Source organism: Panulirus ornatus, chromosome 41 (assembly GCF_036320965.1).
Source record: "Panulirus ornatus isolate Po-2019 chromosome 41, ASM3632096v1, whole genome shotgun sequence".
Classification (NCBI taxonomy): Eukaryota; Metazoa; Arthropoda; class Malacostraca; order Decapoda; family Palinuridae; genus Panulirus; species Panulirus ornatus.
Window position 1 is genome coordinate 4,617,632 of NC_092264.1, and position 17,129 is coordinate 4,634,760.

Below are 17,129 nucleotides of genomic sequence, written 5' to 3' on the forward strand. Positions count from 1 at the left end.
ACTTCGTGTGTAAATCTCTTCAGTGCACAATACGTATACCTTTCTCGTCTGTCGCCTCCTCTCCCCATCTCCAGATGGGGAGAGGAGGCGACGGATTCCGTGGCTGACGGAACCATTTACTGTGGCGCTTCAGGCCCCGTCCTCCTGCAGCAGTAAGTACATATTGAGAAGGGGGAGGTAAAAAGAATAATGCCTCGAGATGATCTTCCCTCCCCTCCCTCCCTTCACGTTTCCTGTTCTCCGACTCTACATGATTTACACCCTTGGTCATGTCTCTCTCCCAGACACATACATCCCATGAATATATCTCCCTGTAACCTCGAAATGACAAGAAGCTGAATTTGTCATCGTACCAGCGATGGAATTATGAATCGAGGTCACCTTCGGCTCTCTCTCTCTCTCTCTCTCTCTCTCTCTCTCTCTCTCTCTCTCTCTCTCTCTCTCTCTCTCTCTCTCTCTCTCTCTCTCCACTCATTGGCGCGAGGTTCTGCGTTTTGTAGGCTGGAGTCGCCGAAGGAACGATACTACGAGGTACATTCATGATTTAACAGTCCCACAAGACGTTCACTCGCTTTGGAAGAACTATGGAATGCTACCAGTGTGTGTGTGTGTGTGTAGTACAAGGGAATGTGACCTGTGCATGTAGTGCAAGGAAATGTGACCTGTGTGCTTAGTACTAGAAGAAATATGACCTTTGTGGTTAGTGCTAGGAATATGACCTGTATGCATAGTACCGGGAATATGACCTGCGTCGTTAGTGCTAGGACTGTGACCTGTGCCTTTGTTCTAGGACTGTGTCATGTGCTAGGAACGAGATGGGAATACAATCCTAGGGATTGAAGTCTTTAGTGGAACTGTCTCCCAAAAGGATTACTGTTGTAAAATTTTAATAAAAAGACAACTAAATTTTTTTTTTTTCAAATATATTCACATAGATACAGTATGATATCTAAACTGTTTCCAAAAGAAAAAAAAATAATGTCATTATATGTCACGAGAGACTTGTCCAGGTCTTGTATGCTACGTTATTATTTAAGACAGTAACTGAGGTATACCATTATTTACGAGTAATTAATCTTGAGACCGAGAGACAGAAGTCATATGGTCAGGCCGGAGGTGCTGACCAATATGTCCTTCTCACTATAGCTTACGACCTTTAGCTTGCCTTAATACTCATTATATAACACACACACACACACTTGTGACCTTGATGCTGAAGAGCTTCATTATAATCACTGGCCACATACACAGATGCCAGACAGTGTTGTCCTCCGGAAGAAGCAATATGATCACTTGATTTCTAAGTCACGCGTTCGAGGCGGTGTAAAATGTTTACATGTGTCACTACGTGATATTCGAATACTGTTCGAGACACGGTGAAGCTCCAAGCTCCGTCCCTCATACCCTAAAGTAACAGTTCGGATCTGGTGGATATGAGAGCCAGAAACAGGATCGAACTGCTCCAGATTCGCAGCGTCTTAGTAATGAGTGAACTGAATGCCGCGAGCAATACTCATCTTGATCATAGCGTTTATTCCATCACTGGAACTTTCAAGAAGTACAGATCTCACACATTTCATTTTCAGTACACACACGCACACGCACACGCACAAGATCTGCTGTGTGAATAATCATTTTCATATGGGATTCGACGTGGTAGAAAGGGGGATGGTTCATCTGTCCTGTTACCACACTAGACGTCCAGCAGTTTGAGGAGATGTTGTGAGCCTGTAGCTTTCTTCTTCGTAAGGCTACGTAACCAGCCTGTAGAAGGTGGTGGGGCCCCCTCGAGTTCTACCGGGCCCCACAGACATCACCGACAATCATGTGACGACAGATGTTGGCTCAAGCCAGCGCCCGAGATCCACTGGATCATCTGCCTCACATACCACTCTAGTTGTCAATGCCTTTTCGTAAATATTTGACGAGAAACGGTAGAGTCTATGTTTTCCCTGATAGACATGTCTTTACTGTCTCTAAAGATGTGCTATTTAGGGGTCAGAGATGGCGTTCTCGAAGTGTTTTACGTAAGGAAATGACATGTCCTTATAACCGGGCACTGTGATGTGACAAGTAGGTCGGTGTGGGTCTTCCTATGCCTTTCATCCACCGTCCACAGGCTAGACGTAGCTGGCCCCTTGCTAGAGTTCGAAGCGGCGGGGCGGGGGATAGATGGTGGTCAGCTGCATGTCGGAGTTATTCATTGAGCCTCCTTGTCGCTGGCTATGTCCGCCGCCTCCCGCGCCGGCGTAGCTCGATCCGTTGCCTCCCGCTCTACCGTCGTAGGCGCCGTCGTATCTGCCGCTGTATCGGCCGTCGTAACCTCCGCCTCGGCCGTCGAGCCCAGCGCTTCTGGCCTCGTGAGCTGCCATCCTGCCCTCGCGGAAGCTCCTGCCCTCCGGATGTGCCAGTCTGCTCTCGCGACTCCCACTCTTCCCATTGTCCTGACTGGCAGAGGAGCCTCCTCCTCCTCCGCCTCCTGCAGCACTGCCGCTACCTGTCATGGAGCTCTTCTTCGGTGCCAGTGGTGGAGGCGTCTCGTCCACCTCCAGCTGTGTTGAGGTAGGAAATTAGTCTCATTAGTAACAGTGGAAATCAGACTCATTTACACATTGGTAAATGGCCAGGCACAAGTCGTAGGTTACCTTTCGTATACAAGATACATTTGGTTATACACACACAGGGTGATACATCTCCTTATGTACCTGATATACGTTATATACCTTATATACCTTTCGCTGTGGTCTTGCAGGACACACAGGCCACTGCAGGACGTGAGACGAAAAGGAAAAACATGTATTATGCAGAGATCATAGAGTCTGTGTTCTAGGAAGGTTGTGAGGTCCTTGTCTTTTTCTGTGAGTGTTGCAAGGGAGTTAGAAGGATCACTGTTGATGTGAATGTTGAGCGATGTCTGAGGTCAAGAAAATGATTCATGTAGCCACTTCTCTATCCACAAATATTACAACTGAAACATCATTTTGGTTTGAAAAAGCCATCAGCTCGAAAATATCCCGACCAAAATAGAATTTAGATCTATTACCGAAGAGATAATTTCTATTTTTCCTCGAAAACTTCTTGATTTATAAGAATCAATAGAAAAAACCTTGATATATCAGAGAATTGGCACTATGGAGTCTTATATGGTTACTTCTGACGTAGAAATAGAAAAAAAAAAAACCAGTTTTTAGTCATTATTTAATGTAAACTTAACCAAAAAATGTCATGGATTTATTTTTCTAGTTTACAAGATATCATATCAGACATTAAAACTGCTGTTTCAGGTATCAGGTATTATAGATAGCAAGGGATTCAGTCCCTTATTTCATGATACCGAGTTCCTCTTGTAAGTGTCTTACTGTGCTGAAAGCGTAGCATTTATCATTCCTTAACTGATCAAGAGAAAGTTCTGTAATCTCTCGTCATTGTTTTCGTTGCTCACGAGGGTTTGAGATTAAACCCAATTATCTAGAAGCCTAGATGACATCTAGTACACTTTCCTCCAGCACTAATCAAGATTAGGACAACTTTAGCTAGTATAATACTTGAGTGACAAGGTTTATCTAGAGTGATCTAGTTTCCCTAACTCTCCAGTGAGGTTTTTAAGGAAAACAGGTGATCACCTTTTAGGAAGACACATGGTCACCTTTTAGGAAGACAGATGGTCACCTTTTAGGGCAATCTAGTCAGTCGGGGGTTATGGTTAGCCAGACCTACCTGGGTGTTGGTTGTGGTTATGGAATCCTGGTTGTTGTCACGCTCCTGGTCTGGCGGGGTAGGGCTGGGCAGCGACCGGAAACCCGTCGTCATTTGCTGCGACTGGGGTCAGAGGTCATGGTTAATACGGGGGTCAGGTTGTCGTATAGGCGTCGCACCTGCTGTCGTTGCTTCAGTGTCTGATGCTTTGCCCACCCGTGACTTTGGAGGTCCGTGTCCGTGTATGCATGTGTTTGCAAGTTTGTTTTTGTATGTTTGTGTGAATGCGACTATGTGAAGGCCTGTGTGTGTGAGTGTGGGTGTGTGTGTGTGGGTGTGGGTGTGAAGCGATCATATATGTGTGTGAACTTGCTCATCTGTCTTTCTCTTCTTCCTCCTCCTCCTCTTGGAGTGCAATGCGTTTGGTTGCATATCCCATCATGGTCAACATCTTTTGCGTCTTATTTCTCATCCGTTATCATCCGCTAGACTGAGTGCTTGGCTATGATGTTCAGTTTACCTCCGTATCTGAAATTTCTCTTCGTCACTCCGTCTATATTTCTGAATGTCTCTCCCTGTGTGTCTGTTGGTTCCTAACAGCCCTGTTTTCCCGTGTACCGTTTGCCATATACCTTGTCCGGCTAAAGTTGTTCTCTTGCTATTGTCTGTGTTTTGTTACATTTGTCTCTGTGTCTCATTATCTCCTATTCGCGTATTCCTTTTGGGAGTTTAAGCTCTTAATGTGTGCTATTACCCCCATTTGTATAATTCTTTCTGTCATTACAGTGTTCGTTTTGATTTCTGTTTCATAATGTTTTTTTTTTTCGTATATTCTTGTGTGTGTGTGTGTGTGTGTGTGTGTGTGTGTGTGTGTGCGCGTTAGTTTTTTAATACATCTCATACATACCGAGGAATATAAAGGAATTCAAACAGCAACTGACCATTGCAGGTTAGGGACAGACAGAAGGCACGAACCAGTGATCTTTGTATGCATTATTACCATTCCAGCAATGAGTCCTACCTGGTGTAGTTATTTCCTTGTTAGGAGTGTGGCAGAAGTGTCAGTCATTACCTACCTGAGAGGTGCTCTCATAGCTGATGGCTCCCTGGTGCCTGGACGGAGGTCTGAGAGACCTGTGGGACGTCCTGGACATGACCGAGGCCCGGGACATTAGGGTGTGGGAGCGGACGAGGGGCGCTAGGGATCGACACTGACACATTTCATGTTTGACAGGGTCGACACACGGTGGGAGGACGAGGCCCGTCGTCGTCAGCAGCTTCCTCACCTGCACGGAGTCCGAGACAACAGGTAAGTGGATGCAAAGCAAAGGGGACGGTTGTCGTGGGTCGAGTGATCAGAGGCGGGCACTCGTGATTTCCCCTGTCGCCTCACACTTTATAGAATATGTCTCCCAACTCATTACCTTATCATGTCTATCAACAAACACGGGAAAGTGGGTGGAATTCAGTGGATTTGTGTCATTACGTAAGGTCAAGAGGTAAGTGTTCACAGAGCACTCGTCAGCGGGGTATGATTCCGGGAGGTTAGTCGAGAAGATAATGGTCAGGGAATGACTTGTACATGGGTGCAGATAACAGAGGAGTGCATTCAACATTTGTGTCTGCCTCCTGACTACGTATAAAGGACTAATGAGAGTTACGATAAAGCAGGCGTGGGGAGAGGGTTGTATTAAGTGTAGGTAGTGAGGGAGAGGTAAGAGAAGCGCAGAGCTGTGGGTGAGTTACATAGATGAGGAGGTGAAGTAAATAGAGGCAAGAGGTAGGTAAGGGAGATGGATGTGTGGAGAGAGCTGGAAAAAAACGGATACGTGGGCAACTTATTTACAAAGAGAGCACCAAATGAGACTAAATTATATTAACTGACTTATTTACAAAGAGAGCACCAAATGAGACTAAATTATATTAACTGACTTATTTACAAAGAGAGCACCAAATGAGACTAAATTATATTAACTGACTTATTTACAAAGAGAGCACCAAATGAGACTAAATTATATTAACTGACTTATTTACAAAGAGAGCACCAAATGAGACTAAATTATATTAACTGACTTATTTACAAAGAGAGCACCAAATGAGACTAAATTATATTAACTGACTTATTTACAAAGAGAGCACCAAATGAGACTAAATTATATTAACTGACTTATTTACAAAGAGAGCACCAAATGAGACTAAATTATATTAACTGACTTATTTACAAAGAGAGCACCAAATGAGACTAAATTATATTAACTGACTTATTTACAAAGAGAGCACCAAATGAGACTAAATTATATTAACTGACTTATTTACAAAGAGAGCACCAAATGAGACTAAATTATATTAACTGACTTATTTACAAAGAGAGCACCAAATGAGACTAAATTATATTAACTGACTTATTTACAAAGAGAGCACCAAATGAGACTAAATTATATTAACTGACTTATTTACAAAGAGAGCACCAAATGAGACTAAATTATATTAACTGACTTATTTACAAAGAGAGCACCAAATGAGACTAAATTATATTAACTGACTTATTTACAAAGAGAGCACCAAATGAGACTAAATTATATTAACTGACTTATTTACAAAGAGAGCACCAAATGAGACTAAATTATATTAACTGACTTATTTACAAAGAGAGCACCAAATGAGACTAAATTATATTAACTGACTTATTTACAAAGAGAGCACCAAATGAGACTAAATTATATTAACTGACTTATTTACAAAGAGAGCACCAAATGAGACTAAATTATATTAACTGACTTATTTACAAAGAGAGCACCAAATGAGACTAAATTATATTAACTGACTTATTTACAAAGAGAGCACCAAATGAGACTAAATTATATTAACTGACTTATTTACAAAGAGAGCACCAAATGAGACTAAATTATATTAACTGACTTATTTACAAAGAGAGCACCAAATGAGACTAAATTATATTAACTGACTTATTTACAAAGAGAGCACCAAATGAGACTAAATTATATTAACTGACTTATTTACAAAGAGAGCACCAAATGAGACTAAATTATATTAACTGACTTATTTACAAAGAGAGCACCAAATGAGACTAAATTATATTAACTGACTTATTTACAAAGAGAGCACCAAATGAGACTAAATTATATTAACTGACTTATTTACAAAGAGAGCACCAAATGAGACTAAATTATATTAACTGACTTATTTACAAAGAGAGCACCAAATGAGACTAAATTATATTAACTGACTTATTTACAAAGAGAGCACCAAATGAGACTAAATTATATTAACTGACTTATTTACAAAGAGAGCACCAAATGAGACTAAATTATATTAACTGACTTATTTACAAAGAGAGCACCAAATGAGACTAAATTATATTAACTGACTTATTTACAAAGAGAGCACCAAATGAGACTAAATTATATTAACTGACTTATTTACAAAGAGAGCACCAAATGAGACTAAATTATATTAACTGACTTATTTACAAAGAGAGCACCAAATGAGACTAAATTATATTAACTGACTTATTTACAAAGAGAGCACCAAATGAGACTAAATTATATTAACTGACTTATTTACAAAGAGAGCACCAAATGAGACTAAATTATATTAACTGACTTATTTACAAAGAGAGCACCAAATGAGACTAAATTATATTAACTGACTTATTTACAAAGAGAGCACCAAATGAGACTAAATTATATTAACTGACTTATTTACAAAGAGAGCACCAAATGAGACTAAATTATATTAACTGACTTATTTACAAAGAGAGCACCAAATGAGACTAAATTATATTAACTGACTTATTTACAAAGAGAGCACCAAATGAGACTAAATTATATTAACTGACTTATTTACAAAGAGAGCACCAAATGAGACTAAATTATATTAACTGACTTATTTACAAAGAGAGCACCAAATGAGACTAAATTATATTAACTGACTTATTTACAAAGAGAGCACCAAATGAGACTAAATTATATTAACTGACTTATTTACAAAGAGAGCACCAAATGAGACTAAATTATATTAACTGACTTATTTACAAAGAGAGCACCAAATGAGACTAAATTATATTAACTGACTTATTTACAAAGAGAGCACCAAATGAGACTAAATTATATTAACTGACTTATTTACAAAGAGAGCACCAAATGAGACTAAATTATATTAACTGACTTATTTACAAAGAGAGCACCAAATGAGACTAAATTATATTAACTGACTTATTTACAAAGAGAGCACCAAATGAGACTAAATTATATTAACTGACTTATTTACAAAGAGAGCACCAAATGAGACTAAATTATATTAACTGACTTATTTACAAAGAGAGCACCAAATGAGACTAAATTATATTAACTGACTTATTTACAAAGAGAGCACCAAATGAGACTAAATTATATTAACTGACTTATTTACAAAGAGAGCACCAAATGAGACTAAATTATATTAACTGACTTATTTACAAAGAGAGCACCAAATGAGACTAAATTATATTAACTGACTTATTTACAAAGAGAGCACCAAATGAGACTAAATTATATTAACTGACTTATTTACAAAGAGAGCACCAAATGAGACTAAATTATATTAACTGACTTATTTACAAAGAGAGCACCAAATGAGACTAAATTATATTAACTGACTTATTTACAAAGAGAGCACCAAATGAGACTAAATTATATTAACTGACTTATTTACAAAGAGAGCACCAAATGAGACTAAATTATATTAACTGACTTATTTACAAAGAGAGCACCAAATGAGACTAAATTATATTAACTGACTTATTTACAAAGAGAGCACCAAATGAGACTAAATTATATTAACTGACTTATTTACAAAGAGAGCACCAAATGAGACTAAATTATATTAACTGACTTATTTACAAAGAGAGCACCAAATGAGACTAAATTATATTAACTGACTTATTTACAAAGAGAGCACCAAATGAGACTAAATTATATTAACTGACTTATTTACAAAGAGAGCACCAAATGAGACTAAATTATATTAACTGACTTATTTACAAAGAGAGCACCAAATGAGACTAAATTATATTAACTGACTTATTTACAAAGAGAGCACCAAATGAGACTAAATTATATTAACTGACTTATTTACAAAGAGAGCACCAAATGAGACTAAATTATATTAACTGACTTATTTACAAAGAGAGCACCAAATGAGACTAAATTATATTAACTGACTTATTTACAAAGAGAGCACCAAATGAGACTAAATTATATTAACTGACTTATTTACAAAGAGAGCACCAAATGAGACTAAATTATATTAACTGACTTATTTACAAAGAGAGCACCAAATGAGACTAAATTATATTAACTGACTTATTTACAAAGAGAGCACCAAATGAGACTAAATTATATTAACTGACTTATTTACAAAGAGAGCACCAAATGAGACTAAATTATATTAACTGACTTATTTACAAAGAGAGCACCAAATGAGACTAAATTATATTAACTGACTTATTTACAAAGAGAGCACCAAATGAGACTAAATTATATTAACTGACTTATTTACAAAGAGAGCACCAAATGAGACTAAATTATATTAACTGACTTATTTACAAAGAGAGCACCAAATGAGACTAAATTATATTAACTGACTTATTTACAAAGAGAGCACCAAATGAGACTAAATTATATTAACTGACTTATTTACAAAGAGAGCACCAAATGAGACTAAATTATATTAACTGACTTATTTACAAAGAGAGCACCAAATGAGACTAAATTATATTAACTGACTTATTTACAAAGAGAGCACCAAATGAGACTAAATTATATTAACTGACTTATTTACAAAGAGAGCACCAAATGAGACTAAATTATATTAACTGACTTATTTACAAAGAGAGCACCAAATGAGACTAAATTATATTAACTGACTTATTTACAAAGAGAGCACCAAATGAGACTAAATTATATTAACTGACTTATTTACAAAGAGAGCACCAAATGAGACTAAATTATATTAACTGACTTATTTACAAAGAGAGCACCAAATGAGACTAAATTATATTAACTGACTTATTTACAAAGAGAGCACCAAATGAGACTAAATTATATTAACTGACTTATTTACAAAGAGAGCACCAAATGAGACTAAATTATATTAACTGACTTATTTACAAAGAGAGCACCAAATGAGACTAAATTATATTAACTGACTTATTTACAAAGAGAGCACCAAATGAGACTAAATTATATTAACTGACTTATTTACAAAGAGAGCACCAAATGAGACTAAATTATATTAACTGACTTATTTACAAAGAGAGCACCAAATGAGACTAAATTATATTAACTGACTTATTTACAAAGAGAGCACCAAATGAGACTAAATTATATTAACTGACTTATTTACAAAGAGAGCACCAAATGAGACTAAATTATATTAACTGACTTATTTACAAAGAGAGCACCAAATGAGACTAAATTATATTAACTGACTTATTTACAAAGAGAGCACCAAATGAGACTAAATTATATTAACTGACTTATTTACAAAGAGAGCACCAAATGAGACTAAATTATATTAACTGACTTATTTACAAAGAGAGCACCAAATGAGACTAAATTATATTAACTGACTTATTTACAAAGAGAGCACCAAATGAGACTAAATTATATTAACTGACTTATTTACAAAGAGAGCACCAAATGAGACTAAATTATATTAACTGACTTATTTACAAAGAGAGCACCAAATGAGACTAAATTATATTAACTGACTTATTTACAAAGAGAGCACCAAATGAGACTAAATTATATTAACTGACTTATTTACAAAGAGAGCACCAAATGAGACTAAATTATATTAACTGACTTATTTACAAAGAGAGCACCAAATGAGACTAAATTATATTAACTGACTTATTTACAAAGAGAGCACCAAATGAGACTAAATTATATTAACTGACTTATTTACAAAGAGAGCACCAAATGAGACTAAATTATATTAACTGACTTATTTACAAAGAGAGCACCAAATGAGACTAAATTATATTAACTGACTTATTTACAAAGAGAGCACCAAATGAGACTAAATTATATTAACTGACTTATTTACAAAGAGAGCACCAAATGAGACTAAATTATATTAACTGACTTATTTACAAAGAGAGCACCAAATGAGACTAAATTATATTAACTGACTTATTTACAAAGAGAGCACCAAATGAGACTAAATTATATTAACTGACTTATTTACAAAGAGAGCACCAAATGAGACTAAATTATATTAACTGACTTATTTACAAAGAGAGCACCAAATGAGACTAAATTATATTAACTGACTTATTTACAAAGAGAGCACCAAATGAGACTAAATTATATTAACTGACTTATTTACAAAGAGAGCACCAAATGAGACTAAATTATATTAACTGACTTATTTACAAAGAGAGCACCAAATGAGACTAAATTATATTAACTGACTTATTTACAAAGAGAGCACCAAATGAGACTAAATTATATTAACTGACTTATTTACAAAGAGAGCACCAAATGAGACTAAATTATATTAACTGACTTATTTACAAAGAGAGCACCAAATGAGACTAAATTATATTAACTGACTTATTTACAAAGAGAGCACCAAATGAGACTAAATTATATTAACTGACTTATTTACAAAGAGAGCACCAAATGAGACTAAATTATATTAACTGACTTATTTACAAAGAGAGCACCAAATGAGACTAAATTATATTAACTGACTTATTTACAAAGAGAGCACCAAATGAGACTAAATTATATTAACTGACTTATTTACAAAGAGAGCACCAAATGAGACTAAATTATATTAACTGACTTATTTACAAAGAGAGCACCAAATGAGACTAAATTATATTAACTGACTTATTTACAAAGAGAGCACCAAATGAGACTAAATTATATTAACTGACTTATTTACAAAGAGAGCACCAAATGAGACTAAATTATATTAACTGACTTATTTACAAAGAGAGCACCAAATGAGACTAAATTATATTAACTGACTTATTTACAAAGAGAGCACCAAATGAGACTAAATTATATTAACTGACTTATTTACAAAGAGAGCACCAAATGAGACTAAATTATATTAACTGACTTATTTACAAAGAGAGCACCAAATGAGACTAAATTATATTAACTGACTTATTTACAAAGAGAGCACCAAATGAGACTAAATTATATTAACTGACTTATTTACAAAGAGAGCACCAAATGAGACTAAATTATATTAACTGACTTATTTACAAAGAGAGCACCAAATGAGACTAAATTATATTAACTGACTTATTTACAAAGAGAGCACCAAATGAGACTAAATTATATTAACTGACTTATTTACAAAGAGAGCACCAAATGAGACTAAATTATATTAACTGACTTATTTACAAAGAGAGCACCAAATGAGACTAAATTATATTAACTGACTTATTTACAAAGAGAGCACCAAATGAGACTAAATTATATTAACTGACTTATTTACAAAGAGAGCACCAAATGAGACTAAATTATATTAACTGACTTATTTACAAAGAGAGCACCAAATGAGACTAAATTATATTAACTGACTTATTTACAAAGAGAGCACCAAATGAGACTAAATTATATTAACTGACTTATTTACAAAGAGAGCACCAAATGAGACTAAATTATATTAACTGACTTATTTACAAAGAGAGCACCAAATGAGACTAAATTATATTAACTGACTTATTTACAAAGAGAGCACCAAATGAGACTAAATTATATTAACTGACTTATTTACAAAGAGAGCACCAAATGAGACTAAATTATATTAACTGACTTATTTACAAAGAGAGCACCAAATGAGACTAAATTATATTAACTGACTTATTTACAAAGAGAGCACCAAATGAGACTAAATTATATTAACTGACTTATTTACAAAGAGAGCACCAAATGAGACTAAATTATATTAACTGACTTATTTACAAAGAGAGCACCAAATGAGACTAAATTATATTAACTGACTTATTTACAAAGAGAGCACCAAATGAGACTAAATTATATTAACTGACTTATTTACAAAGAGAGCACCAAATGAGACTAAATTAAATTGACTGACTTATTTACAAAGAGAGCACCAAATGAGACTAAATTATATTAACTGACTTATTTACAAAGACAGATCACCAGCTGTAAATTATATTGACTGACATATTTACAAAGACAGATCACCAAATAAGATTGTAAATGTACTGACTTAGGGACGTGGGTGGAGTGGTTCTCCTTGAAGGGTATTACAGGGTTGGTTTCCTCCTGGACCGGCCTCCTGGTGGTTATTCTGTAACACCAGCGATGGTTAGGGCACCACACACTGCCGTCTGAGGCCATATGCTCAACACGAGTCTACACACACACACACACACACACACACACACACGAGAGCATACGTACTTATACACATACAGACATTAAACACATATGCTGTTGAACACATGTCGGCACATAAACGTATACATATCCGCAAAAGCAGACGCACATTAACATGTACACGCACGTGCATAAATACATATATGAATCTAGATTACTAGATCTAAATACGAGTGATTCTCTTGGTATAAACTCACAAGGACACTAAGAGTTTCCCCCACATTGACTCAGTATTTTACGACGTTACTTTAAATCTACAGTTTCTTGACGTATGTGTAACCATCCCCAGATCAGTGTATATCTTTAAGCCATTAGGTTCATTTAGCACAGAATAGGAAAAGTAAAATGAGACTTATCTTCTTGCCCTAGGCAGTGAGATGAGACTGTCTTCATACTGTGAGTATGATTTTTAGAGTAAGGGGATGCGTACCTGACGAAGGGCTTCTGGGAATTCCTGTGCTTGGTTCTCCGGACGAGGGGCGGTGGCGCGTACACCTCTCCAGACACGAAGTTATAGGGGTTCCCTCCGGGTCTTGCGTAACCAGCCACTGTGGACGGAGAAACGAGGGCTAGTTAAGTGCACCAGGAGGGTCGTGATTGGGTGAGGAAGGCTGGGAGAAACGACAGGAGGACGAGATAATGATTGACGAAGGAGGGGGGGGGGGGGAGGAGGTAGTGAACATCTGTCTCGAGTGTGAGAACTTTGGAGAGATTTGGAGTCAGGGTGGGTGATGATGGTGAGAGTTGGATCATGAACGAACTGTCATACTTGTCGCCTTACATGACCTAACATGACGCGCCTCTCTAGCGGTATCACGTCACTCATTTCCGACTGTTGGAGGTAGAAATGCGTCTTGCGTTCGTTAGTTTGATCATGGATGTGATCAACGAAGGTGAGAAGATCTTTCGTCGTAGTTAGAGGAGTTACGGTACGTTTAGACGTATTTACATCCGTCCTCCAAAAAATATTTCACATGCGTGGAAATATTTGGATGACTGAGAGTTCTTTCCCTCTAATGGGAATGGTGTATGGATGGAGAGTCTTTTGCTGGTGATGCAGACAGACGTGGAAATAGTTCCTGTCGTCATTTTTCGTCGTCCAGCTCATCCGGTATGCATAGGTCTTCCTCGTCTTCACACACCCCGATACTGCGGCATCTTAAGCACACGGAATCCTGCCATGGTCTCCTCATCCTCCTCACCCACCACACTCACACACCACAGCCTCCTCACCTCACACACACACACACACACACACACACACACACACACACACACACACACACACACACACACCACAGCCTCCTCACCTTCCCCATCCACCACACTCACACGCCACAACCTCCTCACCTTCCACACACACACACACACACACACACACACACACACACACACACACACACCACAGCCTCCTCACCTTCCTTATCCACCACACTCACACACCAAAACCTCCCCACCTTCCACACCCACCATAACTCCTTACTCCCCCCACTCACCACGTTCCCTCATCCCCTCTCACCCACCATGCTCCCTCGGCCCCTCTCGCCTACATCCAGTACTTCCTCCTGCTTCATGAGGATAATCCAGAGGTCGTACGTCCTGGGTGCCGGCAGCTGCGCCCCCGCGCCTCTGTCCCAAAACCCGACTGACAGACGTCCTCCTTTGTCCCTGATCGTCTCCCTGACGACCACTTTCTACCTAAACCACACTCTCCCTTGACCCTGATACTCTCCCTGATGAACCTATATCTCCCTTTGCCACCTCATCCTTAGCCTTGGTCCTCTCTCTGTCTCTGTGTCTGAGGATCTCACTCCGCTACCTCGCCCTTGGCCCTGATCCTCTCCCTGAGAGTAGTACAAGCCTTGGTCCTGATCCTTTCCCAGATTACCGTCTCTACCAGAGCCGGTGTATCAGTCTTGCTTCCCTTCCGCTACAGTTTTAGTCTCTCTCTCTCTCTCTCTCTCTCTCTCTCTCTCTCTCTCTCTCTCTCTCTCTCTCTCTCTCTCTCTCTCTCTCTCTCCTCGAAGCACAGTACACACTCGATAGATATAGTACATAAATCTATGAACTATAAGTCTTCATCCTTCTCGTACCCCCTCCTCCTCCTCCTCTCCTCCTCCTCCTCCTCCTCCTCCTCCTCCTCCTCCGCCAACGCCAGTCCGAAACACAGCCAACTTTAATGGACATTATCAACGTTCGTATATACAGTTTGGTGTCTTGGGTCGTTTTTGTAGCGCACGGGATGTCGAAAGTTTTTCTTTTGTCTTTTCCTGGACACATCTTGACTCGTCCCTTTGTGGGCAGAGTCTCCGAGCGATGCGATAGCAGTCCAGGAGTCTCATTTTTTTTTTTTTTCGATTATGTACGTGTTGGTGTCTATATGCTCCTCCTCTCTATTGCTCAGCAACCTTCCAGTCGAGTTGTGACAGAAGGAAATTATCCTTCCTTCCTCTCAGAGTAGAGGAGTAGAGGGTTGTGTTCCTTGTAGAGGCAGCGTCGCTTTGATTCGGGTTCTGGGCCAAGGTACATGTATGTTTACGTCTTCGTTAGGTTAGTCTGATGTTCAAGACTTGGTGTGTGTGTTGCCGCCTTTTGTAGCTCTTGAGTATTGGCAGTCAATTTTTTTTTAACCTTTTTGTGGTTATATGTCATAGCATCTGTGTCCCACACCCTCCTACTTGCTGAGGATTGTATACACAGAGGAGGATCATATTTTGCACCAGAGCCCAGAACAGTATCACTAACAAGACATCGAAATTCACTGTAATGATAGTGATGTCAACCAGTGATGATGCCTGACGACCACCAAAGACAACAGCAGTGACATCATCAACATAGTGGCGTCATCACCAAACAGCTAATGATTAAAAGAGCAGCACTTGTCAATTAAAAACCACGACAACTACCAGCAAGCTACCGAGCACTAGACCAGTAACAAGTAACACCAAAAACCGTAACGAGAAGATCCACCAGTAACGTTAAGAGTAACATGTTACACGAAAAAAAAAACAGCTGTTGTAACAACATTACCACCACCAGCATTGAGCAACACGTATAACAACAGCAGTAATGCCACGGACAACATCGTCCTCTCATAACTGGAGTGCCACACTTTTCTTTGTAGTCACTGAGCCCCAGATTTCCTCCACTGCTTCCCTGTGTTTGCCGAGTCCCTTGCGACGGCGATAGCAGTTGTGATAGCACTCGGGTGTCCCAAGGGTTATCCTCACAGATGAGCGTCTTCTCTGCTTGGTCTCGTATATAAACCAGCTGTCGTCCTTTGTTCTCGTTCATTATGAGTCATGAGATGCTACTGTGGCTTCGGCTGTTTGATGTGTAGGAGTACATTGTGTACTAAGTTGATTAGCAGTCGTTTATGATTCGTTTAATCTGATGGTTACTTTTCGTGGAGCGGCGACGGCTCATATGCCGTTCACAGAGCCGTACGATTGTTTTAACCCATATGACTGGCAGCAGGAACAGTTACGGTAAGGGTCCCACAACTGCGCTGCCTGTGTGGCCTTGCTCTTTGACATTGAGCCGATCCCCATGCCACCTTCGGGGACGGTCTGTCTGGGGGTTGGCTATTTCGGGCCATAACACTGTCGACTCACCATGTATGGCCGCTGACGTCCGGTCCATTCGAAGGAAATCGAACCCTTTCCTCAAGTGGTCAAGACGATTCTAACCGCCTGTGATGGATCTTAAGAATGTCAAACTACCCTAACTCAAACCGTGCAGTGTATTGGTAGCTCACACAAACGGACAAAACTCTGGAAAATATAAAGCGAACCAGAATATAGCCTTTGTCTACCTGGGTCATGCATGATAAGTCTGTGGCCATTTCAGTCGAAGGAATAATATTGCGACTCGTACAACATTCATGCAACACAAGTTCTTTGGCACACTGTTGCTGCGCAAGTCATTCAACACAACGGTTAGTGGCAAACACAGCCATGTATCTGAGCACTACCACAACACACCAGTGTTTGAACGGTCTCT

At 38.6% G+C, this 17,129-nt stretch overlaps 1 protein-coding gene across 1 annotated transcript in view; it reads right to left on the reverse strand.

Annotated features, from left to right (window-relative positions):
• Positions 1-974: 974 nt before the first annotated feature.
• The window catches only part of LOC139761760 (uncharacterized), a 61,342-nt gene continuing 45,187 nt past the window's right edge, over positions 975-17,129 (reverse strand). The window contains exons 8-12 of the mRNA XM_071686195.1: positions 13,558-13,675; positions 12,954-13,038; positions 4,773-4,982; positions 3,718-3,819; positions 975-2,552 (exon numbers count right to left, since the gene is read on the reverse strand). Coding sequence (XP_071542296.1) covers positions 2,142-2,552; positions 3,718-3,819; positions 4,773-4,982; positions 12,954-13,038; positions 13,558-13,675 — 926 coding nt within the window. The 3' untranslated portion in view covers positions 975-2,141. The remainder of the gene's footprint in view (positions 2,553-3,717; positions 3,820-4,772; positions 4,983-12,953; positions 13,039-13,557; positions 13,676-17,129) is intronic.